Raw genomic sequence first — 23,955 nt, 5'->3', positions numbered from 1 at the left:
CTAGTTATTTTTATAGGATTACATCAAATTGCAAACTATGTTAGGAGTGATTACTAATGTTTATAAGGACTTGTTAATGCTGGTCAGAGGCAATTTATAATATTTTGTTGCTCTTCTTGTAATAATAAATGTAACTTGCTTTGAAATTCATAGGATTAAAACTCAGCATTGAGACTTTCTACCACCATACTTTTTCTAGCAGTGATTAATTTGGAAACGTGCTGTGAAGTACTTTTTTTTTTTTTCTTGTACAGAACTTTATAGAACTATTCCTACTACAGAAAAGGAGGCCTTATGGAAAGGGGTAAAGATTAACTTGACAGTAGTGTACAGTAGATTGGAATGGGGAGAATTGAAGAAAAGGAAGGCTGTGGGAAGAAGGCTGTAGTGGTCTACACCTCCACTACTGGTTACCGTCTCCAGTAATGGTCTCGAGAAATTGAAAGAGATCAGATCGTTCTAAGAACAATTAGTGAAACTTAGTATCTTCCTTGATATAGGGAGAATAAAGGAAGAGACAAAGATAAGTCAAAAAATAGTTGTAATAGTAGTAATATCAACAATAAGAAGATAGAAGAAAGAATGGCTAACATTTATTGAGCACGAGTATTTGCCAGGTTTAGCTCTAAGCACCTTACTTGTATTCGTCATTTATCCTGAGGCACAGAGTGATTAAGTAACTTGCCCAAGATCATAGTTTTTGAGTAGTGAACTCAAGATTGGAACCCAAGCAGTCTGGCTCTAGAACTCGTGCTCTTAAGCAGTATACCATTCTTGTGATTTATGAAATGATAGCAAAGAAAATAGAAGAGCTTGAAAATGTGAGTCCAGGTTGAGAAAAGAACACTGAACTCATTTTGAACAAATTGTTCAGTATGATAATGAAAAAATTTACATATCCAAGCAGGAATGGGTAGTAGGAAACTATGAATATGACTCAATCTTTGGGTACCCTGACATGAAATAAACATAGGAGAATAAGCCATGGGAGGAAAACGCTCTGTTAAATATCATAGTAACTATGATAATTTAATAGAGTTATATAAATTAAACTATCTCTTTTGGTGTTAATGGTTTAAATTATAAAATATTTTAAGCATGGAACAAAGAATAAATAAAGCATATGCTGTGGAGAAATAGGAAGGCTTTTATACTGTTGGTAGGAATATAAATTAGTTTAACCATTGTGGAACATGGCATGGTGATTCCTCAAAGATCTAGAACCATTTGACCCAGCAATTCCATTACTGGGTATATATCCAGAGGAATATAAATCGTTCTGTTATAAAGATGTGCACACTTATGTTCACTGGAGCACTGTTCACAATAGCAAAGATATGGAGTCAACCCAAATGCCCAGCAATGATAGACTGGATAAAGAAAATGTGATACGTATAAACTGTGGAATACTATGCAGCCATAAAAAGGAATGAGATTACGTCATTTGCAGGGACATGGATGAAGCTGGAAACCATTATCCTCAGCAAACTAACACAGGAACAGAAAACTAAACATCACATTTCTCACTTATAAGTGGGAGCTGAACAGTGAGAACACATGGACACAAGGAGGGGAACAACACACACTGGGTCCAATAAGGCGGGTGGAGAGAGGAAGAGCATCAGGATAAATAGCTAATGGATGCTGGGCGTAATACGTAGGTGACACGTTGTTAAGTGCAGCACACCACCATGGCACATGTTTACCTGTGTAACAGTCCTGCACATCCTGCACTTGTATCTTGGACCTTAAAAAAAAAAAGGCCTATGTGCCCACATCCCAACAATTTTTTTAAAAGTATTAGTCATAAATGATGTTAAGATTCCCTGTAGTTCTGTTACAGAGGAAATGCCTGTCTTAACTTTTTATTTATCATTCCCATGCATTTTATTATTGAACTGTAATAATACTTTTTTTTTTTTTTTGAGATGGAGTTTCGCTTTTGTTGCCCAGGCTGGAGTGCAGTGGCGGGATCTCACCTCACCACAACCTCCACCTCCAGCGTTCAAGCAATTCTCCTGCCTCAGCCTCTCAAGTAGCTGGGATTACAGGCATGCGCCACCACACCAGGCTAATTTTGTATTTTTAGTAGAGACGAGGTTTCTCCATGTTGGTCAGGTTGGGCTTGAACTCCCAGCCTCAGGTGATCTGCCTGCTTCGGCCTTCCAAAGTGTGGGGATTATAGGCGTGAGCCACCACGCCCTGCCAAGAATTTTTTATGTATTCTGGATATAAGCCCTTTGTCAGATATATGTGTTCAGCAAGTGTTCTCTCAGTCCAGGACCTTCATTTTCAGTGTTTTTTGAGCAGAAGTTTTTGCCTTGGAAGTTTGAATCATCCATTTTTTAAATGTTTTTGTGATTTACCTAAGGAATCTTAGCGTACCCAAGGTTATGGAAATTTTTTTCCAGAAATTTCTAAGTTTTAATTTTTCTGGTTGTGTTTATTATCCTTTTAAAGTTAATTTTTGTGTGGAGTAGGAAGTAAGGAAAACTTTATTTTTTTCCATATGGATAGCCATTCCTTAAGTATCATTTGTTGAAAAAAACTGTTCTTTCACCACTGTACCTTTGCATCTTTGTTGAAAGGGAATTGAACATATATTTGTGAGTCTTTCTGAACTGTGTTCTGTTTCATTTAGCTATAGGTCTGTCTTTATGTTAATACTATATTGATTTGATTACTATAACTGTACAGTAAGTCTTGAAATTAAATAGCATGTCTTCCAACTTTTTTTTTTTTTTTCCAAATTCGTTTGTCTATACTAGGATCTTCACTTTTTGTGTAATTTTAAAATCATATTGTTAATGCCTACAGAAAAAGCCTGGGAAGGTTGATTGAGAGTAAATTGAAGTTATCAATTTCTAGATAATTGTTCTGTTTTCTTTTTTTCTTAGCTGTATTTTGTAGTTTTCAATGTATATATTTTTTATGTATTTGGTTACCTTTTTCCCTACATGTTTTATGTTTTTTATGCAATTGTAAATAATTTTGAAATTTAATTTACAATTATTTATTGCTAATTTATCTAGAATTACAAACTTTAGTATAGTAACCCTTTGTCTTTTCTGAGTTTTGCCGGGTTTTGTCAGGTTTTGCTTCATGTAATTTGAAACTCTACTAATAGATGCATAGATACTTATGGCTTTAATGTTTTTTGATTTATTGACTTATTTCTTATGTCCCTTTTTATCTCTGGTAATGTTTCTTACATTCCTTAATATTTCATTTTATCTCTATTGTTGGCTAATTATAATGCTCTGCTTCATTGTTTTATTTTTTTTTTAAAGTAGTTTCTGTAGGATTTACAGGATGTGCTTTAATTTATCATAGTGAGCTTCAAATAATGCTATACCACTTCTCATTCTTTGTGCTATTGTCATATACTTTCCTTCTACATGTGTTTTAAACCCCCAGTACACTGTTATTGTATGTGCACTAAATAGTTGTGTTTTGAAGAAATCTAAGAATGAAGATAAATATATTTAATCCATACATTTATCCTTCCAACATTCTGCCTTCCTTTATATTGATCCATGATGCCATCTGATATCATTTTTCTACTGCCCGAAGAGCTCTTTTAGCATTTCTTATAATGTAGGTCAGCCAACAGTGAATTCTGAGTTTTTTTCCTGTCTGAAAAAGTTTTTATTTTCCCTTACATGTTGAATGATGGAGAGGAGTGTGTGTGTGTGTGTGTGTGTGTGTGTGTGTGTGTGTGTGTGTGTGTTGTAATGCACACATATATATGACTCTGTATTGACGGGTTTTTTTTCCATCATCAGTTTAAGCGTAACATGTTTTACTGTGCATAGTTTTTTAAGAGAAGCCTGCTGATTTCCTTATCTTTGTTCCTCTACGAGTTATCTGTCTTATTTCTCTAACTGCCTTTAAGATTTTCTTTTTATTACTGGCTTTCAGCAATTTGTCATGTGCATTTGATGTGAGCTTAGGTGTGTGTGTTTGTATTTATCTTGCTTGAGGTTCATTTTACTTCTTTGATCCATAGACTTTCAGTCTTCTTTGTGCTGTTTTCCAGATTGCTCATATTTTCTTCTGCAATGTCTAATCCAGCAAACTTTTTACTGAATATAATTTTTTCATCTCCAAAAGTTATATTTAGTTCTGTTTTTTATATAACTTTATTTCTCTCATTATCTTCATCTTCTAATTTCTTATCTCTAACTCCATCATTTTTGTGATTTCTAAGTCTTTGTATTATTTTTCTCCTGGTCATGTTATATTTTTATGCTTCTTGGCATGTCCAGTAATTTTTATTGGAAATTAGACTTTGTGAACATTGCTTCGTTGAGTCTGGAATTTTATTTACCTCCTTTGAAGAGAATTAGGCTTTGTTTTGGCAAGTGGTTAAATTCTTATAGAACAATGGGAAAAGTCCAGGTTTTAAGCTGTTTTGGGGTAGGTCTGAAATAGCCTTCACTCTTATTCAGCCCTGCAACATGATCCCTCTCATGCCTCTGCTAAATGCTCCTAAGTGGTGACTGAGGACTTTCTGCTTCAGCTGGTCAGAACTCAAGTTACCTCCCCAGCTTGTGTTGCTATCCAAATTGTTACCTTGTAATTTTCTGGTCAAATTCAACTTTGTGGAGTTTAGCAAGTCACAGCCAAGACAGTTGGCTCTCCATGTGTGCAGGTTCCACATGTACTGAGTCAACCAACTGCAAATCAGAAATATTTGGGAAAAAAAATAAAAATAATAATACCATAATTTTAAAAATATGAAATTTAAAATACAATATAGATTTCTGTTCTGTATAACTTCCTTTCTTTTAGAATTATCTCACAACTTCTAGGTGCTTCATCCTCCCCAAATGCCAATGTCTATCCCCTCAACTCCACTCCACTGAACTCTGTGTTCCCCTCTATCTGTGCTCATAGTCTACTCCTTCAGTCAGAAAGCTGGATGTCTTAGTTTATTTTCTGTTGCTTATAACAAAATACTGGAAATTGGGTGATTTATGAAGAAAATGAATTTGTTTCTTAAAGTTATAGAGGCTGTGAAGTCCAAGTTCAGGGAGTATATCTGGTAGTCATCTTGCTGGTGGCAACTTTCTACAGAGTCCCACAACTGCACAGGGCATCACATGGTGAGGGGGCTAAGTGTGCTAGCTCAAGTCTCACTTGCTTCCTCTTTATAAAGCAGTCATCCCATTCCCATGATAACCCATTAATCTATTCATGGATTAATCCACTCATTTGGGCAGAACTCTCATGACCCAATAACCTCTTTAAGGTCCCCACCTCTCAATTCTGCCACACTGTGCATTAAATTTCAACATGAGTTTTCGAGGGGACAAATATTCAAACCAACTGTCCTAGCACTGGGCAGTTGTAGGGATCATCTCATTTGTTTTACTTCTCTTGGTGATCACAGTCAGAGAGTACATCTGGTAGTCATCTTGCTGGTGTACTGTTTGTTCTATGTCTGAAAGCATGTTTTATATATTGTGTTCAGTTTGTAGTTGCTTGCAGTAGGAAGGTAAGTTTGATTCAGTTACTTCATCATGACTACAAAAAGTGATCATTTCCATGCATTTTTAATGTTTTAATTACATAGGTATATAATTGTAGATAATATATAACATTGCTTTGCATGTCTTTAACATTCATATAAATGGCAACTTAAATACACACACACACACACATACACACACATACACGTACATATACACATACATACACACATACATAAAATTTCAATAGGTTTTTGGGAAACAGGTGGTGTTTGGTTACATGAGTAAGTTCTTTAGTGGTGATTTCTGAGATTATGCTGCACCCATCACCTGAGCAGTGTACACTTTACCCAAAGTTTAGTCTTTTATCCCTCACAACTTTCTGTTTTCATTTATTTATGTATCTGAGCTTTACTCATGTTGAACTGTTTTGTTCTAGTTTATTTCAAGTGTTATAGAATAACTATATAATAGTATTACATCATGTGACTGTATTTCAGTGTACCCATCTTCCAGAAGATATGGGACATTTTGAAGTGTTTCTTTATTTCACTATTATAGAATACTATAATAAACATTCTTGTGTCTCCCTTGAGGATGGAGATAGAGATAGATAAATTAGGTTGATTGATTGATTGATTGATGATAAATAGATTGGATGGATCGATGGATAGATAGATAGGCAGATAGATAATCCAGATCTCTCCTTTAAGTTTCAGACCTAATTGCCTGCTTAACATCTTCTCTGGATGTTGTATCTATCAGTGTTGGTATCAGTGTCTCTCCTCTGCCAAGAAACGTGTGGCACATTCAAATTACGATATTTCAAGGAGGTTTATTTTCAAAGGGGCTACAATGTAGCAGAATCTTAAGAAATAAGGCTGTAACCAGGGCAAGCAGAGAGAGTAACTGGTACCCAGGAAACAGTTCTAGAGAAGAGACTGTTTTGAGAAGATTCCTTTTATTGAATGACAAAGCCCAGGGCAGCCTCATGAGAAGGGAACCAAGAGAATAAATGCTTCATCCCACTTTCTTTTATCTTTCTGATCACTTCTCACGTCTCTCCACTTTGTGAACTTAAGCAAAGACTGAGAATGAGGTTGCCTGTTGATACAGATAAACCTTACAGTGAAGGATGGAGAATGGATCTAGAGGCAAACAATCTATACTAATACCTTGTCAAGAATTAGTCAGAGACTAGCTGAGAGTATAGATTTTATAAATTTAGATAGAGAAAGGATTTTGAAATCACAGAAAGGGTTGTGTTAGAAAGAGGGAAAGGTGCCAAAGATCATATGCTTCCTGTACTTGTGCATTAGTCCTGGGTGTAAGCTTCTTCTTTTTTTTTTTTTATTAAAACCGTTGGCATAAGAAGTGAGGAAAACAGTTGTCATCTTGTTAAGTAGCTTAAAACACCTGTTATATCAGAAGTTTGAGATCAAGATAGTAACAGACTGAAAAATTTAGTATGTATTTTAATATGGTAACGCTTTATTTGATATTTGATGGACATTTGATAATTTATAGCTACACATCTGGGCAGACACAAACTCAAAAGTAGATTATTTTTAAATTTTTTCTCTCTGTATATATGTATATATATGTAAGGTTTTTTTTAAAAAACCAACCCTGGCCTACAGAAATTTTTTATAATCTTTAAATCTAACAATTTGGTTTCTTATTTGTTACTTATTCCATTTAAAGGAAGGAAGCTCCCCTCTCTATTTTAATTTTTATACCGTAGACTAATTTCCTTCCTTGTGCAGTATATGCCGTCAAAATAATGGCTTCTTAGATTGCCAGATTTAAAATCCTGGCATTCCTCTACTCCTGTCTTTATTAGTTTGGATAGCATTGGAAACCAATATAAAGGAGATGGCAAGTGACAGCCTGTTGAACAGAGAGGAATAAATATTGAGAAAGGCTGGTAGTCTGCCCATCTTCAAGAAATGCTGATAGGACAACAGGCAGTCTTGGGGGATCTGATGTAGAGAGACCCTGCAGATTGAGACAGCAGCCCTCTAAGTGAAAGACAGAAAATTGAGTGAAAGAGCCAATTAATTTATTGCTGAAATAGTCTTTCAGCTAATCGCAACCACCACCACATTCTGTTTATAATGACAACCTTAAGCCATTAAGGAATGATTGAATTATATTTTGTGTACCTTGTTTATTAAACAGGAAAGTAGATCATATATTTTAGATACTTTTTTTTTTTTTTTTTCCAAGAGGGAGTCTTGCTCTGTTGCCCAGGCTAGAGTGAAGTGGTGCAATCTTGGCTCACTACAACCTCTACCTCCCGGGTTCAAGCAGTTCTCCTGCCTCAGCCTCCTGAGTAGCTGGGACTACAGGTACCTGCCACCATGTCCAACTAATTTTTGTAGTTTATAGAGACGGGGTTTCTCCATGTTGCCTAGGCTGCTGTCAAATTCCTGACCTCAGGTGATCCACCCTCCTCAGCTTGCCCAAGTGCTGGGATTACAGGTGTGAGCCACCATGCCTGGCCATTTTAGATACTTTAAAAAAAATCAAATTGATGAAAATTGGCAGTTGGTTTCCTTAAGTAAATTTCTATTTATCTGGAATATGACATTATTAGGTAGCAGTTTTGATAACTTAAGTCTGCTTTAGTTGTATTAAAATACTAGATCTGTTCACTGTCCCTTTTTTGTAAAACTGTTTGGATTACAAGAAATAGTGGGGTTTTTTTTATTTGTGTGTTTTCTTTTTGAGACGAGGTCTCTGTGTCCCAGGCTGTAGTGCAGTGATATGATCACGACTCACTGCAGACTCCACCTCCCAGGCTCAAGTTATCCTCTCCCCTCAGCCTCCCAAGTAGCTGGGATTACAAGCACGACCACCACACTTGGCTAATTTTTACATTTTTTGTAGAGACAAGGTCTCACTGTATTTTCCAGGCTGGTCTCAAATTCCTGAGCTCAAGCCATCCTCCCGCCTTGGCCTCCCAAAGTATTGGGATTATAGGCATGAGCCAGTATGTATTTTGTAAGTACTCCTTATTTCATGTACTTGTACAAGCTTATTGGTATTTTACTGATTTGGAAATCAGTAAAATTTGAAATTATTTTTTTAACTCCAGGGATTATTTTTGTAAAATAAATACTACGACTTTATAATTAAGTGATTTATTTTCATATTCTATAACACAAAGCAACAGTGACTTAATTAAATATATATTCATCATTTGTGGCCACTCAGCATTTTTAAATAGCTTTCTTACATTTTGGTAATTTCCTGTATTACAAGTCTTAACTTAGCGGGATAGATGCCAGAAAATTTATTTTCTCAAACCCACTCACAGGTAAGGTAGAGTTATATGAACAGACGTACACTTCTTACTTGAAATTATATGGGAACATCAGGTAGCAGTCTTGGGTGAGAGGGTTTATCTTTTGGTAAAGGAGGTAGTAGGAGTTTCTGGTTGTTCCAGGTTTTTTATATCAAAGATGTCAACTAGTGCTGACAGTCTAGTTTTTCCTGGAGAGCCTCCTATGTGTGGTTGGGATTGTTTTCTGAATTTTTGTTATCTAAGTTTGGCTCTCTGACTCTTAAGAGAGCTTCCGTAAGCTCCCTACTAATCCTTAAATAAATTCCTTTTCTGTTTCAACTAGCCAGAGGAGATTCTGGTGTTGGCAGATAAATAAGGTGGACTGATGGACTCGATATGAATGGTTAATTTTCCTAAAATATAATATTATGTGTTATTCATCTTAAAAAATATAAATAAATGTCTTGCTTTCCTTTTTCATGTCACCAATTTGTGTGCATTGTATTGTTTACTCAATTAATGGATTATTTTGGATTAAAGCTCCCATTTCTTTTACTAAATTGTAAGGTCTTTGAGAGTGAGGTCGATGTTTTTTCACCTCTTTGTATCCTCACACATGGTAAGCATTCAATAAAAGCTTATTAAACTATAATAGTAAAGTTAGGATACTTTAAAACTTAATTTTCTTTTGGAAAGCTAGTGTTTCTGCCAAATTATGCATGGCTAAAATAACCTTAGGCACAGCTTCTATTAGTATTTCACATAGTAATAGGTAAACATGCCACAACCCAGTAAGGAGCAACACCAAAAATGAGAGCTGATGGGGGGGACTGGACCATTTTTCTTGTTTATTCAGTATTGTTTTTGTACCTTCTTCTTAAAAATAGCAAATGTTTTTGCAACTATCCTTAGGCAGTCTTTTGGTATTTCTCCAACATTGAAGGCTTAATTTTTTAAGCTGATATTTTAGAAATGTGCACTGCTTTATCTTCTTTAGTACTGTACTTTTGAACAAATTTTTTTCATGAGAATAATTCTGGAAGCTGGCTTTTTATCTGTCCTTTCAGCAAAATGTGATGTGCTTAAGCATTTTTAAGATACTATTTAAAATTTTTTAACTATAAGTGTTAACGTTTTTAAAAAATGGCTGATTATATATATTAACTCTAGAGATCTTTGGCACGTTTCCATTCCCTGTTTACCATACTACTGAGGATCAGGAAAGAGACTCCATGGTTATATTTCTAAAGGGCTATCCTGTGTTACACTGGCCTACACCAGCCATGTACTTTCTTGTCCTTCCTCATATCTTGTTAGTATTCAGAGTCTGAGGCTAGATTCCATAATCCTCCCCTGAAAGGTACAATGTATGAGAAACAGCAGCAATGTGAGTAGCAGCCCTTGATTAATTTCAGATAGTGCACACAGATGGCAGCATCACTGTGTCATGGCCCTTACAAGCACCTGAGCTAATGAAATTTGTGTATTATTCCATTGCCTAATTTTCTTCTTCTTCTAGGAGCAAGCCAGTTGGTACTAACTTTGGCTTACCAGGCAAACTGTGTTTCTGTCTCTTAAACTGACCTGTTAGGAAAACCTGGGGCAAGTTATTTCACTCTTCTGTATGTCCTTAGTATCCGTGGCAGGTAAATAGTTGGTGAAATTACCTTATCACCAATCTTTATATTGGCCAAAAGTTGCATTTCACTTCTTTAGGCAAAGCAAGTCCATAAAAGATTTTTCATCTACTCCAACTTTCCCTTTCATTTTCTTCCCTGAGCACTAGTTGTCACTCTTTCACCTTTGCAGAACATATAACACTCTTCTCTGTCAGAACAAAATGTATTTAATTGATATTAGTTATGTGTGCATTGCCTTCAGGATTCTGATATTCTTTTTTGCTGTGCTTTCCCCACTTGGTGTTGACTCTTCATATCTCTTCTACTATTTGGCCCTTCCTAGTTCCATAATCTTGCTTCCTTTGGATATAAACAAGGTGTCACATTTAATTTTGAAAATAGAAATCTGCCATAAACAACATTATATTTTACTTGTCTGTATAACCAAAAAGGGAAAATTTTTAGACTTACAGCCTGAGATGTTTTCTAACCAATAAGTGATTTTATACTGAGCTCATAGTCAGGATTAATTATGACAAGATTAACCAAAATCAGTTTTCTATGCCAAGAATGGTAATAAACAAACCCAGTTTCTGATGGTTGATTCTAAGACACAGTATCCTATTACAAGCTTTTAAACAAACTGAATTAAATTTTATGGGAAATAACTTGAAAACTTTTCCTATCGTTAACAATAGTATATTGAAGAAAGATATTCTACACTTCTCAGTACATAAAGTGTAGAAAAACTAAATTTCATGATGAAATACACAGTATCCATAAATTTAACATAAACATTAAATCATCTGATATTTTTTAGCTTTTGAAAAATTGATTTAAGACTTTTTTTTATTTTACAGACATTCTGGTTTAAAAGTCACAGAGTATCTTTAAGGCTACTAAAAGGCAGCAATCTTACCCAACTCAACTTCAAGCACATGACTCACAATCAGCTACCTTTAACTTTTAGCTGTTTCTTCTGGTAATCCTGTTAACATTTCTTATTTAGAATCCTGTTCACATTTGCTATGTTGCCATTTCTTGATTTTTTAAATTTGGCATTATCTGTTGATACTTACTCCATATTTTTTCTCTTTTTGCCTTCTTTACCTCCTAATAAAATAGACTTCATAAAATATTTAAATTAGTGGAGATGGAAACAGGAAATGGAAAAATAATAAAGTCTATTATTTTAGTAGCTACCATAGAAATGTTCACATTAATTGGTAACTTATCAGTACTAATCAGTATTTTTGCCCTCTTTCTGACTCATACAAGGACCTTGACAATCCTTTTCAGGCATGCACCACCACGCCCAGCTCATTTTTGTATGTTTAGTAGAGACGGGGTTTCACCTTGTTGGCCAGGCTAATCTCAAATTGCTGACCTCAAATGATCTGCCTGCCTCGGCCTCCCAAAGTGCTGGGATTACAGGCACGAGCCACGGAGACTGGCAGTTGTCATGTATTTTAATTCTACCTTGTCTTTTTTTTTTAACTCCATAGAAAATTTTTATTATTATTTTATGCCATATTTATGTAGATTAACCTATGTATTACCACGGTTTCTTTTTTTCTTTTGAGACAGAGTTTTGTACTTGTTGCCCAGGCTGGAGTGCAATGGCATGATCTTGGCTCACTACAACCTCTGCCTCCTGGGTTCAAGTGATTCTCCCGCCTCAGCCTCCCGAGTAGCTGGGATTACAGGCATATGCCACCACGCCCAGCTAATTTTGTATTTTTAGTAGAGACGGTGTTTTTCCATGTTGATGGTCTCAAACTCTCAACCTCAGGTGATCCGCCTGCCTCAGCCTCCCAAAGTGCTGGGATTATAGGTGTGAGCCACTGCGCCTGGCCACTTTTTCATTTTTTTACTATCTTTATGCTTCAGTTAGGGATCACTGTTCTCCTTTAGAATTCCCTGTAAATTGTGTTTTTTAGTCACAGATAACACTTTTTTTTTTGTCTGAAAATGTCTTTTTGTCTATATTTTTGAAAGATAATTTTACTCTGGCAATTTCTGTTGGCACTTATTTTCTGAGTATACTAAAGATACTCCATTGTGTGCTGGCTTCTATTATTGCTGTTGAAGGGTATCTTAGTCCATTTTGCATTTCTGTAAAGGGATACCGGAGGCTGGATAATTTATTTGGCTCATGGTTCTGTAGGATGTAAGGGAAGCATGGGGCCAGCATCTGCATCAGGGGAGAGCCTCACACTGCTTCTACTCCTAGCAAAAGGTGAAGGGGAGCCAACATGTCACATGGTGAGAAAGAGAGCAAGAGAGAGAAGAGGAAGAAGCAAGGCTCGTTTTAACAATTAGTTCTCATGAGAACTAGTAGAGTAAGAACTCACTCACTACAGTGAGAATGGCACCAAGCCGTTCATGAGGGATCCATTCCCATAACCCAGACACCTCTGACTAGGCCCCACTTTCAGCATTGGGAATCCAATTTCAACATGAGATTTGGAGGGTACAGATATCCAAACTATATCAAGGAGTTAGCTGTAAATCTGTCTTTATTGTAATTTCTGTATTTTTCATTTCTAGAAGTTCTTTTTAGTTCTTATTCAAAACTGCTTTGTCATTTATTATAATCTCTCTTTGTTCATATTTTCAATTTCTTTTCACTGAACATTGTATTTCTTGTGTTTTATAATTCGTACATCTGTTATCTTGGGGTCAGATTCTTTCTTTCTGTCCCTCCTAATATCTTAATTCCTTTTATGTTTTATCTTTGACTGTGAAGTCATTTCTTATCACTGTAGCAACAGGAGTTCCTTAAAGTCTAGGCTTAAGGTACATTCCCTCAGAGATTTGATTTGTTGTTGTTGTTCACGTACCTGACAGCAATATTGGCATGAAACCACATTAAACTCATTTCTTAATGTTTTTCTGAGCACTCAAGAAATGTGAATTTGGGCAATAAATCCATGAGTCAGCTTATAGTTACATATTCTTAAGATTTTATTTATTTTTCCACCCACCATTCCCATTGTGAAGATAAAAAAATTTTCTTGTAGTCCTCCAGCTGAAAATGGGGAGAAGGGACTTTTTTCTAGTATACCCATCTACTGAGTCTGTGTGCTTTTGGAGTCCCAGCTCTGTAGCGAGGAAGCCAAATTCTGCCTGTCCACTACCATGCTCATTCAGTAAAAAGTCAAAGTCCATAAAACTCTAAGCACTTTAGAAAAAAAGTTGAATTTTATTAAGAATATTTAACATTTTTTAGGTATTAAAATGTAAAAGATATATATAAATTCCAAATCACTAATGACAGTTTCTTTATTAATGTTTTTAAAATAAACCAGGACTGATAAATAAGATAACTTGTTGTATTTGTAATAGCAAAATAGTTATAGTATGGCATTTCAACCAAAAATATAAAAGCAGGCTGTTGTATAAAAGAGCAGTTTGTGGTATTTGCCAAAGTAGTGTTCCTATTATATTTAGCTTAATAGATTGCAATCTGATTTATAGAAAAATGCCCATGTCAGACATTGATTGGTTCCTTTTTTTGTTTGTTTGTAAATAATACTGCTAAGAACATTCATGTCCAAGTTTTCATGTGGACAAATGTTTTTATTTCTCTTGGGTATATACCTAGGAATAGAATTGTTGGATCACATGGTAACTCACTCTATGTTTAACCTTCTGAGGTTAAATACACTGTTTTCTAAAGCAATTACACTGTCTACAGTGTATGAGGTTTCTAGTTTCTCTACTTTTTCACCAATACTTGTTACTATCTGTCTTTTGTATAACAACTATCCAAGTAAGTTTGGAGTAGTGTGTCATTCTGGTTTTGATTTGCATTTCTCTACTTGATAATGAGGTTGAGCATCTTTTCATGTGCTTTCGTTGTTCATTTAAAGAAATATTTATTCAAGTTCAAGTTTCTTTCCCTTTTTTTTTTGAGATAGAGGCTTACTCTTGTTGCCCAGGCTGGAGTGCAGTGGTGCAATCTCGGCTCACTATGACCTCCACCTCCCAGGTTCAAGCAGTTCTCCTGCCTCAGCCTCCCTAGTAGTTGGGATTACAGACATGTGCCACCACATGATTTTTGTATTTTTAGTAGAGACGGGATTTCACCATGTTGGCCAGGTTGGTTTCGAACTTCTGACCTTAGGTGATCCACCTGCCTCAGCCTCCCAAAGTGCTGGGATTACAGATATGAGCCACCACACTCGGCCTGTCCTTTTTTTAATTGGGCTATTTGTCCTTTTATTATTGCGTTGTAAGTATCATTATATATTCTATATACAAGTCTTCTGTTAAGTATATAGTTTACAAAAACATCCTCCCATTCTGTGAGTTGTCTTTACTGTCTTGATGTCTTTTAAAAGGACAAAATTTTCTAGTTTTGATGATACTCAATTTGTCTATTTTTCTTTTGTTACTTATTTTTTGGGGTGTCAGTTCTAAGAAACCATTGCTTAATCTAAGGTCACGAAAACTTATGCCTATCTTTGCATCTAATTTTTTTTTAATTAAGAAGTTTTTATAGCAGTGTTAAGAAAATCTTAAGGTGGGAAAGAAGCACTCACATTCCCATTAACTTAGGAGTTATTTACTTTCGCAGTACTGCCACCTCTCTGCTCAATATATACATATTTTCATTGTGACTATTAAGTACTGTGTTGTATTCTGACATTTTTTGTGTTTATACGTGATATTAATTTTGATTTTTAAGGCTACATAAAATTTCCAGTTTATTTCCCAATTGTAAAACAATTTTGTTATAGATATTTCTCTTATATGTCCAGTTAACATTGGTAAGTACGTAACTTTCTGCTTCTGTAAAATTATTTTCTTCTTATAACTTTCTGGGAATGGAATTATGGGGTCAAAAGATGTAAATACCTTCGCAGCTCTTGTTTGAAGTCATATTACTTCTAGAAATTATTGTAATCAAATTCTACAGTGCTTTCATTTAGTAATTGAAGTTGGTATATATTATAAGCTGAAGAATTTACTTTGTGGTTAATGGTGTTAGCAGTCTTCCATCAAATTTAGGGTGAAGTGATATGTGTATTTCTTCATCCGAAAAAAATGAAATGGTACTTTTATGAGGCACTTTGTACTGCTATTTAAAACTAGGACAGGCCAGGCATGGTGGCTTATGCCTTTAATCCCAGCACTTTGGGAGGCCGAGGCAGGCGGATCACCTGAGGTCAGGAGTTTGAGACCAGCCTGGCCAACATGGTGAAACCCCATCTCTACTAAAAAGTAGCTGGGCGTGGTGGCAGGTACCTGTAATCCCAGTTACTTGGGAGGCTGAGGCAGGAGAATTGCTTGAACCCAGGAGATGGAGGTTGCAGTGAGCCGAGATTGTGCCCCTGCACTCCAGCCTGAGTGACAGAGCGAGACTATCTCAAATAAATAAATAAATAAATCTAGGACAGTTAGTTGCCTTTTTGACTAAAGATAAATATAACATATGGCTGGGTGCAGTGGCTCACGCCTGTAATCCTAGCACTTTGGGAGGCCAAGGCAGGTGGATCATGAGATCAGGAGTTTGAGACCAGCCTGACTAACATGGTGAAACCCCATCTCTACTAAAAACACAAAACTTAGTCGAGCGTGGTGACACACACCTGAAGTCCCAGCTAGCTACCAGGAGGCTGAGGCAGGAGAATCACTTGAATGCACGAGGCGGAGGTTGTAGTGAGCCAAGATTGTGCCACTACACTCTAGTCTTGGCAAGATAGCAAGACTCCATCTCAAAAAAAAAAAAAAAAATATATATATATATATATAACATATTTAAAATTTATCATATTATTGTACCCTCTAAGTAATAATAGTATAATTTGTTAAATTTCTTTAGGCTTCGGGAGCAGGAAAGAAAAGAAGCAGAAGAAGCTAGTCAAAAGGAAATAGAAGAATGGGAAAGAAAACTTCTAGCTCAAGCAGCTCCAACTTGTATGGAGACCATGTGGGAAATTCCAGCTATTGGGCATTTCCTTTGTTTAGCCCAACAAATTCTAAATTTGCCAGAAATAGTCTTTTACGAATTGGAACGTTGTCTTTTGATGCCTCAGTGTAATGCTTTTCTATCTAAAATAATGACTTCTCTATTAAGTCCTCCCCATCGCAGACCTACCTTACATCGAAGACCTACTTTGCCTTACAGGACCTGGGAAGCAGCACTGAGACAGAAAGTACAGCAGTGGTACACTGCTGTAGGGCAGACTGAAAATCCTGATAACTGTGCTGAAAAACTGGGTTTGTGTCCTCAGTTTTTTAAAGTTCTTGGAGAAGTTAATCCATTGGAAGAAAAACCTTTTCACGAACTACCTTTTTACCAAAAAGTATGGCTACTTAAGGGTCTTTGTGACTTTGTCTATGAAACACAAAAAGAAGTTCAAGATGCTGTACTTGGACAGCCTATCCATGAATGCAGGGAAGTTATTCTTGGTTATGATTATTTGGAGAATGCTTATGTGCATTTTCCACAGTTCTGTGGTGCAGATGTACGGATTTATAAACAGAGACCCTTTCAAGCCCCAGAATTTCCAGTTCCACCCATTAAAATACAAAGAGTCCCTCGGATTAAATTGGAGAAATTGAAGTGTGACTATGTTAGTACAAGTAATGGAGAACATAGATGTAGTAGAGAAAGCCTGCCCTCTGCGTTCAAGAAAGAGCAGGAGAATAATTTTGATCCAGCTTGCTGCCCTGCCAAAATTATCTTGGATGATCATGACATCTCTGTTGAAATGGAAATAAAATCCAACTATGGAATTGGAATTCACAGGCCTTGTGAAATTAAAAAAACTGATTGTTGTAAAGAAAATTTAGAGAAACCAGGGAGTCCAGGTGAAGTTACTGGCTTTGGAGAGCCTCTCAGTCCAGGTGAAATAAGGTTTGTAGAAAGTCAGGAAAAATACGGTGAAGCTTCCAGAATAAAGATTGAACCCAGTCCATTAAAAGAAAATACTCTAAAATCTTGCCAAATACATGTAAATGGAAGTCACAGTGATCATCCAGAAATTAACTGCCACAAAGTTGTAAGAGATATTCTATTAGAGCAATCACTACAGAGCCACAAGAAACTCAAACTAACTAAAATGAGGGCAAAAAAGAAGAAAAAGAAGAAAAAGAAATTGAAAGATGTTTTGAATGAAAAGTTACAGAGAAAGCGTGAAGGTCTTCATTCTCTTGCATTCAAGTCTTACAAACCTGAGATCCAGAATAAGTTATTGATCATCAAAAAAAAAGCAAAACACAAGAAGCACAAATCTGGTAAGCTAATACAAGTGGATGGGAGTTGTAATTCAAATTGTTTTTTCAATTATGCATCATGGATGCTTTGATTGAGAGAGTAAAATGCACATGTGTGCATGCATGTATATTTGAGGGTCAAATTTTATTTTATATTCCATGAGTTAAAAGCTCAGAGCAGATGACATTTTATATACTTCCAACAAAAAAAGTACTGATACAGTATGTTTGAATTTATTTTTCAGTTGAACATGTTTGGACATTATGTTTCTCTGGACCAATTTCTTTCCCATCACTTATGAGAATTTTTTTTTTCCAGGATAAGGGCAGTATAGTGTAGTAGGAAAAGCACTGATTTCAGGAGGTAACATTTCCAGAATTAAAGTTCATAGAAACTAGCTTCTTAAACCAAGGGTAGTCAGATCATCTTCCTGGGTCTGTTTTTTCTCATATCATATATTTTTCAGAACTTTGTTTTCGGTATGTATTTCATATGAAGAAAATATGTGGAATATGAGAAAATTACATCAATTAATAAGACATCCTGTAAAAGGATTTGTAAGTTTGTCTTTCACCAAATTTAAATGCCCTATATATTTGTCACCAGTCTATTTAAACAACAAAAAATGCGATAAAGTCTTCAGTGGGTAATTGCTCTGTTTTTGAATTTCTTAGGTGCTTTTGCTTTTCTTGTTGTCTGTCTTTTAAATCCATTTATGTTTCATTTATCAAGCAGATAGGTGAGATAAAAGCAGATGATCAGTTTTAATAACCTTAATAAGAAGTTGATTGATTGGAAAAAAACATTGGAATTAACACTAAAATACAGAGGTTCATCATCTTCATTTGTGGATTTCAGTTTTTTATTTCTTTCCTCAGTAAAAGTAAGATTTGGCAAAAATTTGATAGTGAGTTGGAAGATGAGGGAATGAATATTTAGCTAATATAATTGGTATTATGTTTTAGTTATTTAAGTCATTAAATACAATAGGATGTGTTTTAAAACATATATATAATGTATTATTGGTAAAGAAAATAGCATAAAATGTATTACAAAAACCAGGCATAATTTAATGGACTGAAAGTTTCAAAATGGTCATCTAGGTGATGAAAAACAATTTTTAAAAGTTACTTTTAGAAATAAGCCTTGTAAATTTTATAAGCAATCCATTTGCTTTTTATAAATTTAATTTGATCAATGTGGCAAGTTCACTTTGAACTGTTTGTTAGTCTGTAAAATATTAAATAATATTTTTTAAAATTAGAGCTACTTTCGAACTTTAAAGTATGTAGTATATTAATATAATTGTAACCTACAACTTTTTATTGTTTATTACAATACTATTCATGTGCTCAAAGGCAATAAAGCAGTTTATAAAATAGACACTGCTGTAGCTCTTAAGCAAATTATACTGGTAGCAGAATAAAAACAGTGCGAGAAATGGATTAAAAGAAATTTATATTGTATGCGACTAAAGTATTGTTAACATTTTTTAAAACCAAAATCTAAGATATTTGGAGATCAGAGGGAAAATTGGAGGGAGTTTCATGTCCAGTTCTGCAAAAATGAATGGAAACACTTGGAAGGCACATTGATACATTTTATTCAGTAAGTACTATCTAAGCCTTAGTTGAGGAGAGAAGGCTTATATGCGTGAAATAGAAGAAAAGAATACACTTGTTTGTATTCTTATTTTATTCTCAGAGCAAATCTTAGAAAGTCAGGTCTTAAATGTCAAAAATGTTTGGATCTGGCAGATTCAGTTTTGTCTGCTTACTTAGTTGGTATTGGGTAAACATTGGCCAGTTCCCTTTTTTCATCAGGTACTGAATTCCTTATTGATACAACAATGCTGCATACAGAGTTACAATAACAACTAAACATTCATTTCATGTAATTTTCAGTCCACTTGTGTATCTGAGGCTTTACCCACTTCTTCATTAGGTGTGATACATCATGACCTTTCATAGTCAGTTTGGGGCATACCTTAATCCAGTCTTCACATTCTCAGTATTTTTTAAAGTGAGCTCCATCTCATAGGTTTGGAAAATACTCCTCTTAAAGATTCACACTGTGCTTTAGTAGAGGTTCACAACTCATTTTGCAAAACTGATACTGGAGGTGTTTTGAAATTCAGAAATCTTTGGATTTTAGAAGGGTATTATGGTGTCTATTATTAAGTAACATCTCCAGTAGGGCTTAGGTTTAGTAATATTCCCTGGTGGGAATTACTCCTGTAATCAAACATATAGTTGCTACAGAAAAATGTATAAATTAGACTAAATGAAACAAAGACTGTAGAAAACCTTAAGTTGAAGTCAGGTTTTGTTACCATATAAATAATTTTGAGACTTTTAGTTTTAAAAACCTTTTGAACTTCTAAGTTGTAAGTAAATTATTCTGAGCCTCTTTATTAAAGACTCTGGAAAGTCTCAAAGAAAAGAAAATGCTTAATTTTGTTTAACCTAGTATTTTTTCAAATTTATTTTAACACAGCTTTTTTTTTCCAAGCAATAGTTAACAATAACCTGTGTATTCTGTAGAATACACTTTGGGATAAGCTATGTCATCCATGACTTTGTATGAACCTTCGCTTGGGGTAGAGTATATTATACATGTGGTTAATCTGGTCTATTTTATGTTGAGTGATACAGGCTCCAATATCTCTAAATTTAGTAAGCCACCTTATTGTGTTGGCAGGTGATTTTTAGTAGAAGGCACAAAGAGACAGTTTGATTGAAAATGATTTGATAATTTTAGCACAGTAGGAGGCAGTTCTGGTAACATTTAAGCAATTTAATCTGTTTTTCAGAATTGGGGTTTCCTTCCTCCTTTTAAAATTTTGAATTCATTTTTACTCATGTAGGCCTGTTCCTTACTCTTGGAAAATTATAGAATAAATAGAAGACATTGGAAACAATAATGTCCATTATCTCATGCTTGATCTTATATTTTTATTAAATCATAGAATAAGAGAAATATGACCTGATGATTAGAAATTTTCCTTGATGACCTGTTTTCAAAATTTGAACATTTCTGAAAACTTTGTTATTTAAGAAAGACAAGCAAGAATAGCTGAGTATAAATTAAAAATAACTATTTAGGAGTAAAAAAAAAAAAAAAGCAAAACAAATTCAGCTCCTTTGGTTTTCTTTCATTGTTTTTTCTTATTATAAAATCAATACATTTTACTTAAAGAATATAGAGACAAGCAAAAAGAGCAGCACTGTCCTTATCACCTAGTACATGTTTATTTTATCACTTCCTTAAAGAAGCCTCCCATTATCTTTTGACTACTTAAAAATTTCCCTGTTGTTTGTGCTTATAGCACCGGACACTTCTCCTTCATAATACTTATTATAGTTCCATTTACTTCTAGGTTATTTTGATGATTGTCTCTTCTCTATTCTACAACATTCTTAAGGACAGAAGGATTATTTCTGGTTTTGCATCCCTGGCACTTTAGCAGTTTGGCTGATGCATTGTGTGGGAATATATTGAATAAGTAAATGAACGCATATATATAATATGGTTCACCTAGCTGTAACTAAAACTAACTCCTTAATATGTATCTTTCAACATTTTTTCAAAGACTATATATTTTTAATAGGATTATGTTATACGTACCATTTTAACATCTGCTTTTTCCCTCTGTGTATCAGTATACCATGAACATTTTTGTGCAATAAATAGATCCCTGCAGCATCGTTTTAAATGCTGTGTAAGGTTCTGTTTTGTGTATTTTGCAGTTAATTTAATCAATCTCCTTATTGGGCATTTTGGTTGTTTTCCCTAATATACTGCTATTGATTGTGTAGAGCAAGTTGAGTTGGCTAAAATGAATTAGAAATTCTAAGAATTAGGGGACTTTTTATAAAATCTGAAGAAACACAAAAATGATTACAGATGCATTTAACAATTACAAAAAGCCTATGGTGTTTTAAGATACTTTCAACTAGTTTTGTTTGGAAGGTTTTCTCCCCTCAAATAGTCATTATTTTCCCTCCCTCCCTCCCTCCCTCCCTCCCTCCCTCCTTCCCTCCTTCCCTCCTTCCCTCCTTCCCTCCTTCCCTCCTTCCCTCCTTCCCTCCTTCCCTCCTTCCCTCCTTCCTTCCCTCCCTCCCTCCCTCCCTCCCTCCCTCCCTCCCTCCCTCCCTCCCTCCTTCCTTCCTTCCTTCCTTCCTTCCTTCCTTCCTTCCTTCCTTCCTTCCTTCCTTCCTTCCTTCCGATACAGAGAGATTTATTTACTTGTCCAAGGTCACACAGCTAGTAAGTGGCAGGATTAGGAGAAAGGATCTTGCAAGATAATAAAGAGCTATGAAAAGAAGCTGGCAGGGGTAAGATGAAGGGGTAGATGATAACTTTAAGAAGAGAAAATTCTAAATCCAGGTAAGGATTGATTATATGACTTTTCTAGCACATTGATAAAAGAAAAATCCGTTTTGAGAGAGATGTTGCAATAAGTAGCAGAATTTGGCAACTGATTCAGTATTCTAAGTTAAAGGGTAAAAGAAATGGGTGTTCAGGAGTTAATGAATTATGTGATAGGGTTAAAGAATTACCAGTATGATAAGAAATTTGCTCATAGACAAGGAGAGTAAAAGGAAAATCAGGTTAAGGTCACATTGCTTACTTGAGATAGAACACTCCAGAAATCCCTAGAATATAGTGAACTCAAGACATGCACATTTGGTAAATAAAAGACAAGTTTAGACTCTAGTTCTGTGACTTTACATCCCAGGCACTTTGCAGATTCACCATTTAATAATATAAATGCCCTTGAGTTTTTACTTGTAACAATGATTAATATCTCAGTATTCATTTATTTATTAAGATTCTTAAGATGAAAGCACAGAGGAAGAAGTGAATGTGTTGGGATAATTTTAAAACATGGAAAGGCTAAATCTAGGAAAGCAGTGAAGTGCCTTTTTTTTTTTTTTTTTCTTTTTCTTTTTCTTTCCCCTACCCCTCCCTGAGAGACAGGATCTTGCTATGTTACCCAGGCTGGCCTCAAACTCCGGGGCGCAAGCCATCCTCTCACCTCAGCCTCTCAAGTAGCTGGGAGCACAGGAGAGCTGGGATCACAGGCATGTACCACCACACTTGGCTTAAAGTGGAAGTTTGAGCATGAGTAGTCCAGTGGTCTGAGGAGTGAAGACAGGAAAACCAGGTGAAGGAGAGGGGTAAAGATGAGGAATAAGAAACTGAGAAAGGGGAACTGAAAGGGGGATGGTAATCACCTTCTTGTGTAAAGAAATGTGCCATTTCTTTTATAAAAGGGATATCCCCAGATTCTAGAAAACTAGGGTTTTATGCCTTAGTTACAATATAAAATATATCTTTAGTAATAATTTTTCCTCTCAGGTTGGGCATCCTTTTCTTAAGTTGTTCTAAGCATAGTGTTTTAGAAAGCTTCATTAGGGTATACTTTTGTAACATTAATTACTAAGGTTTATTATATTCATGTTTCCTTATTTTACAGGTACAGGTTGACACTTTTTGTACATATCTGTTTTAGACTCAAGAGTGGTGTTGAAATTCTGTGTGCATTTTAATTTGACTTCTGACTTCAACATAATTTTAGATTTGAGAGTTTTATTCTGTTTTATATGACCAGGTAACTTAGGGCAGTGGGAGTAAAAGGCCCAGGATATGATCAAGTTGAGTGATAAGGGAATGGAAACCCACTGGGGGGCAGTATGTAACTTGCCCTGTGTATATTTTCTCCTGAAGCAAAAATGGATTACCAGATACAGGTGTGGTTTTGTAGTATCTCATGCTCCATTTTTAAAATAATATTTAATTTTTTTAAAGTGCTGACTTTTTACTGAAGAATACCGGAAAATTTATATTCAAATTGTTTTTTGAGGATGTATACAGAAGGTATTAACAAATAGTAAATGTGCAAATCATCCAACCCTAATCAAAAGGAATGCTCTAAATCAAACAGAAGCAGATTATATCCCTTTCAAAAATTTGAAAGAATACAGTGTTTTACTGTTAAAAAGAGTACAGCTTTAAAGTGAGACAGAACTAATTTCACATATATGCTCCTAGTGCATTTTAGCTACAGCTCCTCCATCAACTTCTTTACCTGTTTATAACCTGTTTCTTTGCCTGTGAAAAATGAGGTAATACCTACTTGGCTGTATTGTTATAAAGATTAATTAGAATAACAAATGCATAGTACCTCACAGGGAGCCTGGCACATGCTAGGAATCAAGAAATGTGTGATATTTACGAGGTAGAATTACATAACGGGAGGAGCTTGGACTTCATAGTTAGAATCCCTGACTGTGGTGTGTACTTACTGTGTGACACATAAGTAAGCTAATTAATCTTTTT

The 23,955-nt window shown here is 35.2% G+C and overlaps 1 protein-coding gene across 3 annotated transcripts in view; it reads left to right on the top strand.

The window, feature by feature from the left end:
- Positions 1-23,955, top strand: part of KIAA2026 (KIAA2026 ortholog) — an 83,279-nt gene that overhangs the window by 24,013 nt on the left and 35,311 nt on the right. For all 3 annotated transcript variants that reach the window (XM_032291081.1, XM_032291080.1, XM_032291082.1), the window contains exon 3: positions 16,213-17,630. In XM_032291081.1, coding sequence (XP_032146972.1) covers positions 16,213-17,630 — 1,418 coding nt within the window. The remainder of the gene's footprint in view (positions 1-16,212; positions 17,631-23,955) is intronic.

This window comes from Sapajus apella, unplaced genomic scaffold (genome assembly GCF_009761245.1).
Source record: "Sapajus apella isolate SASKATOON/1434 unplaced genomic scaffold, GSC_monkey_1.0 scaffold24, whole genome shotgun sequence".
Classification (NCBI taxonomy): domain Eukaryota; kingdom Metazoa; phylum Chordata; class Mammalia; order Primates; family Cebidae; genus Sapajus; species Sapajus apella.
The sequence above is the reverse complement of the archived record's forward strand: the minus strand, read 5'-3'. Positions and strand labels throughout refer to the sequence as shown.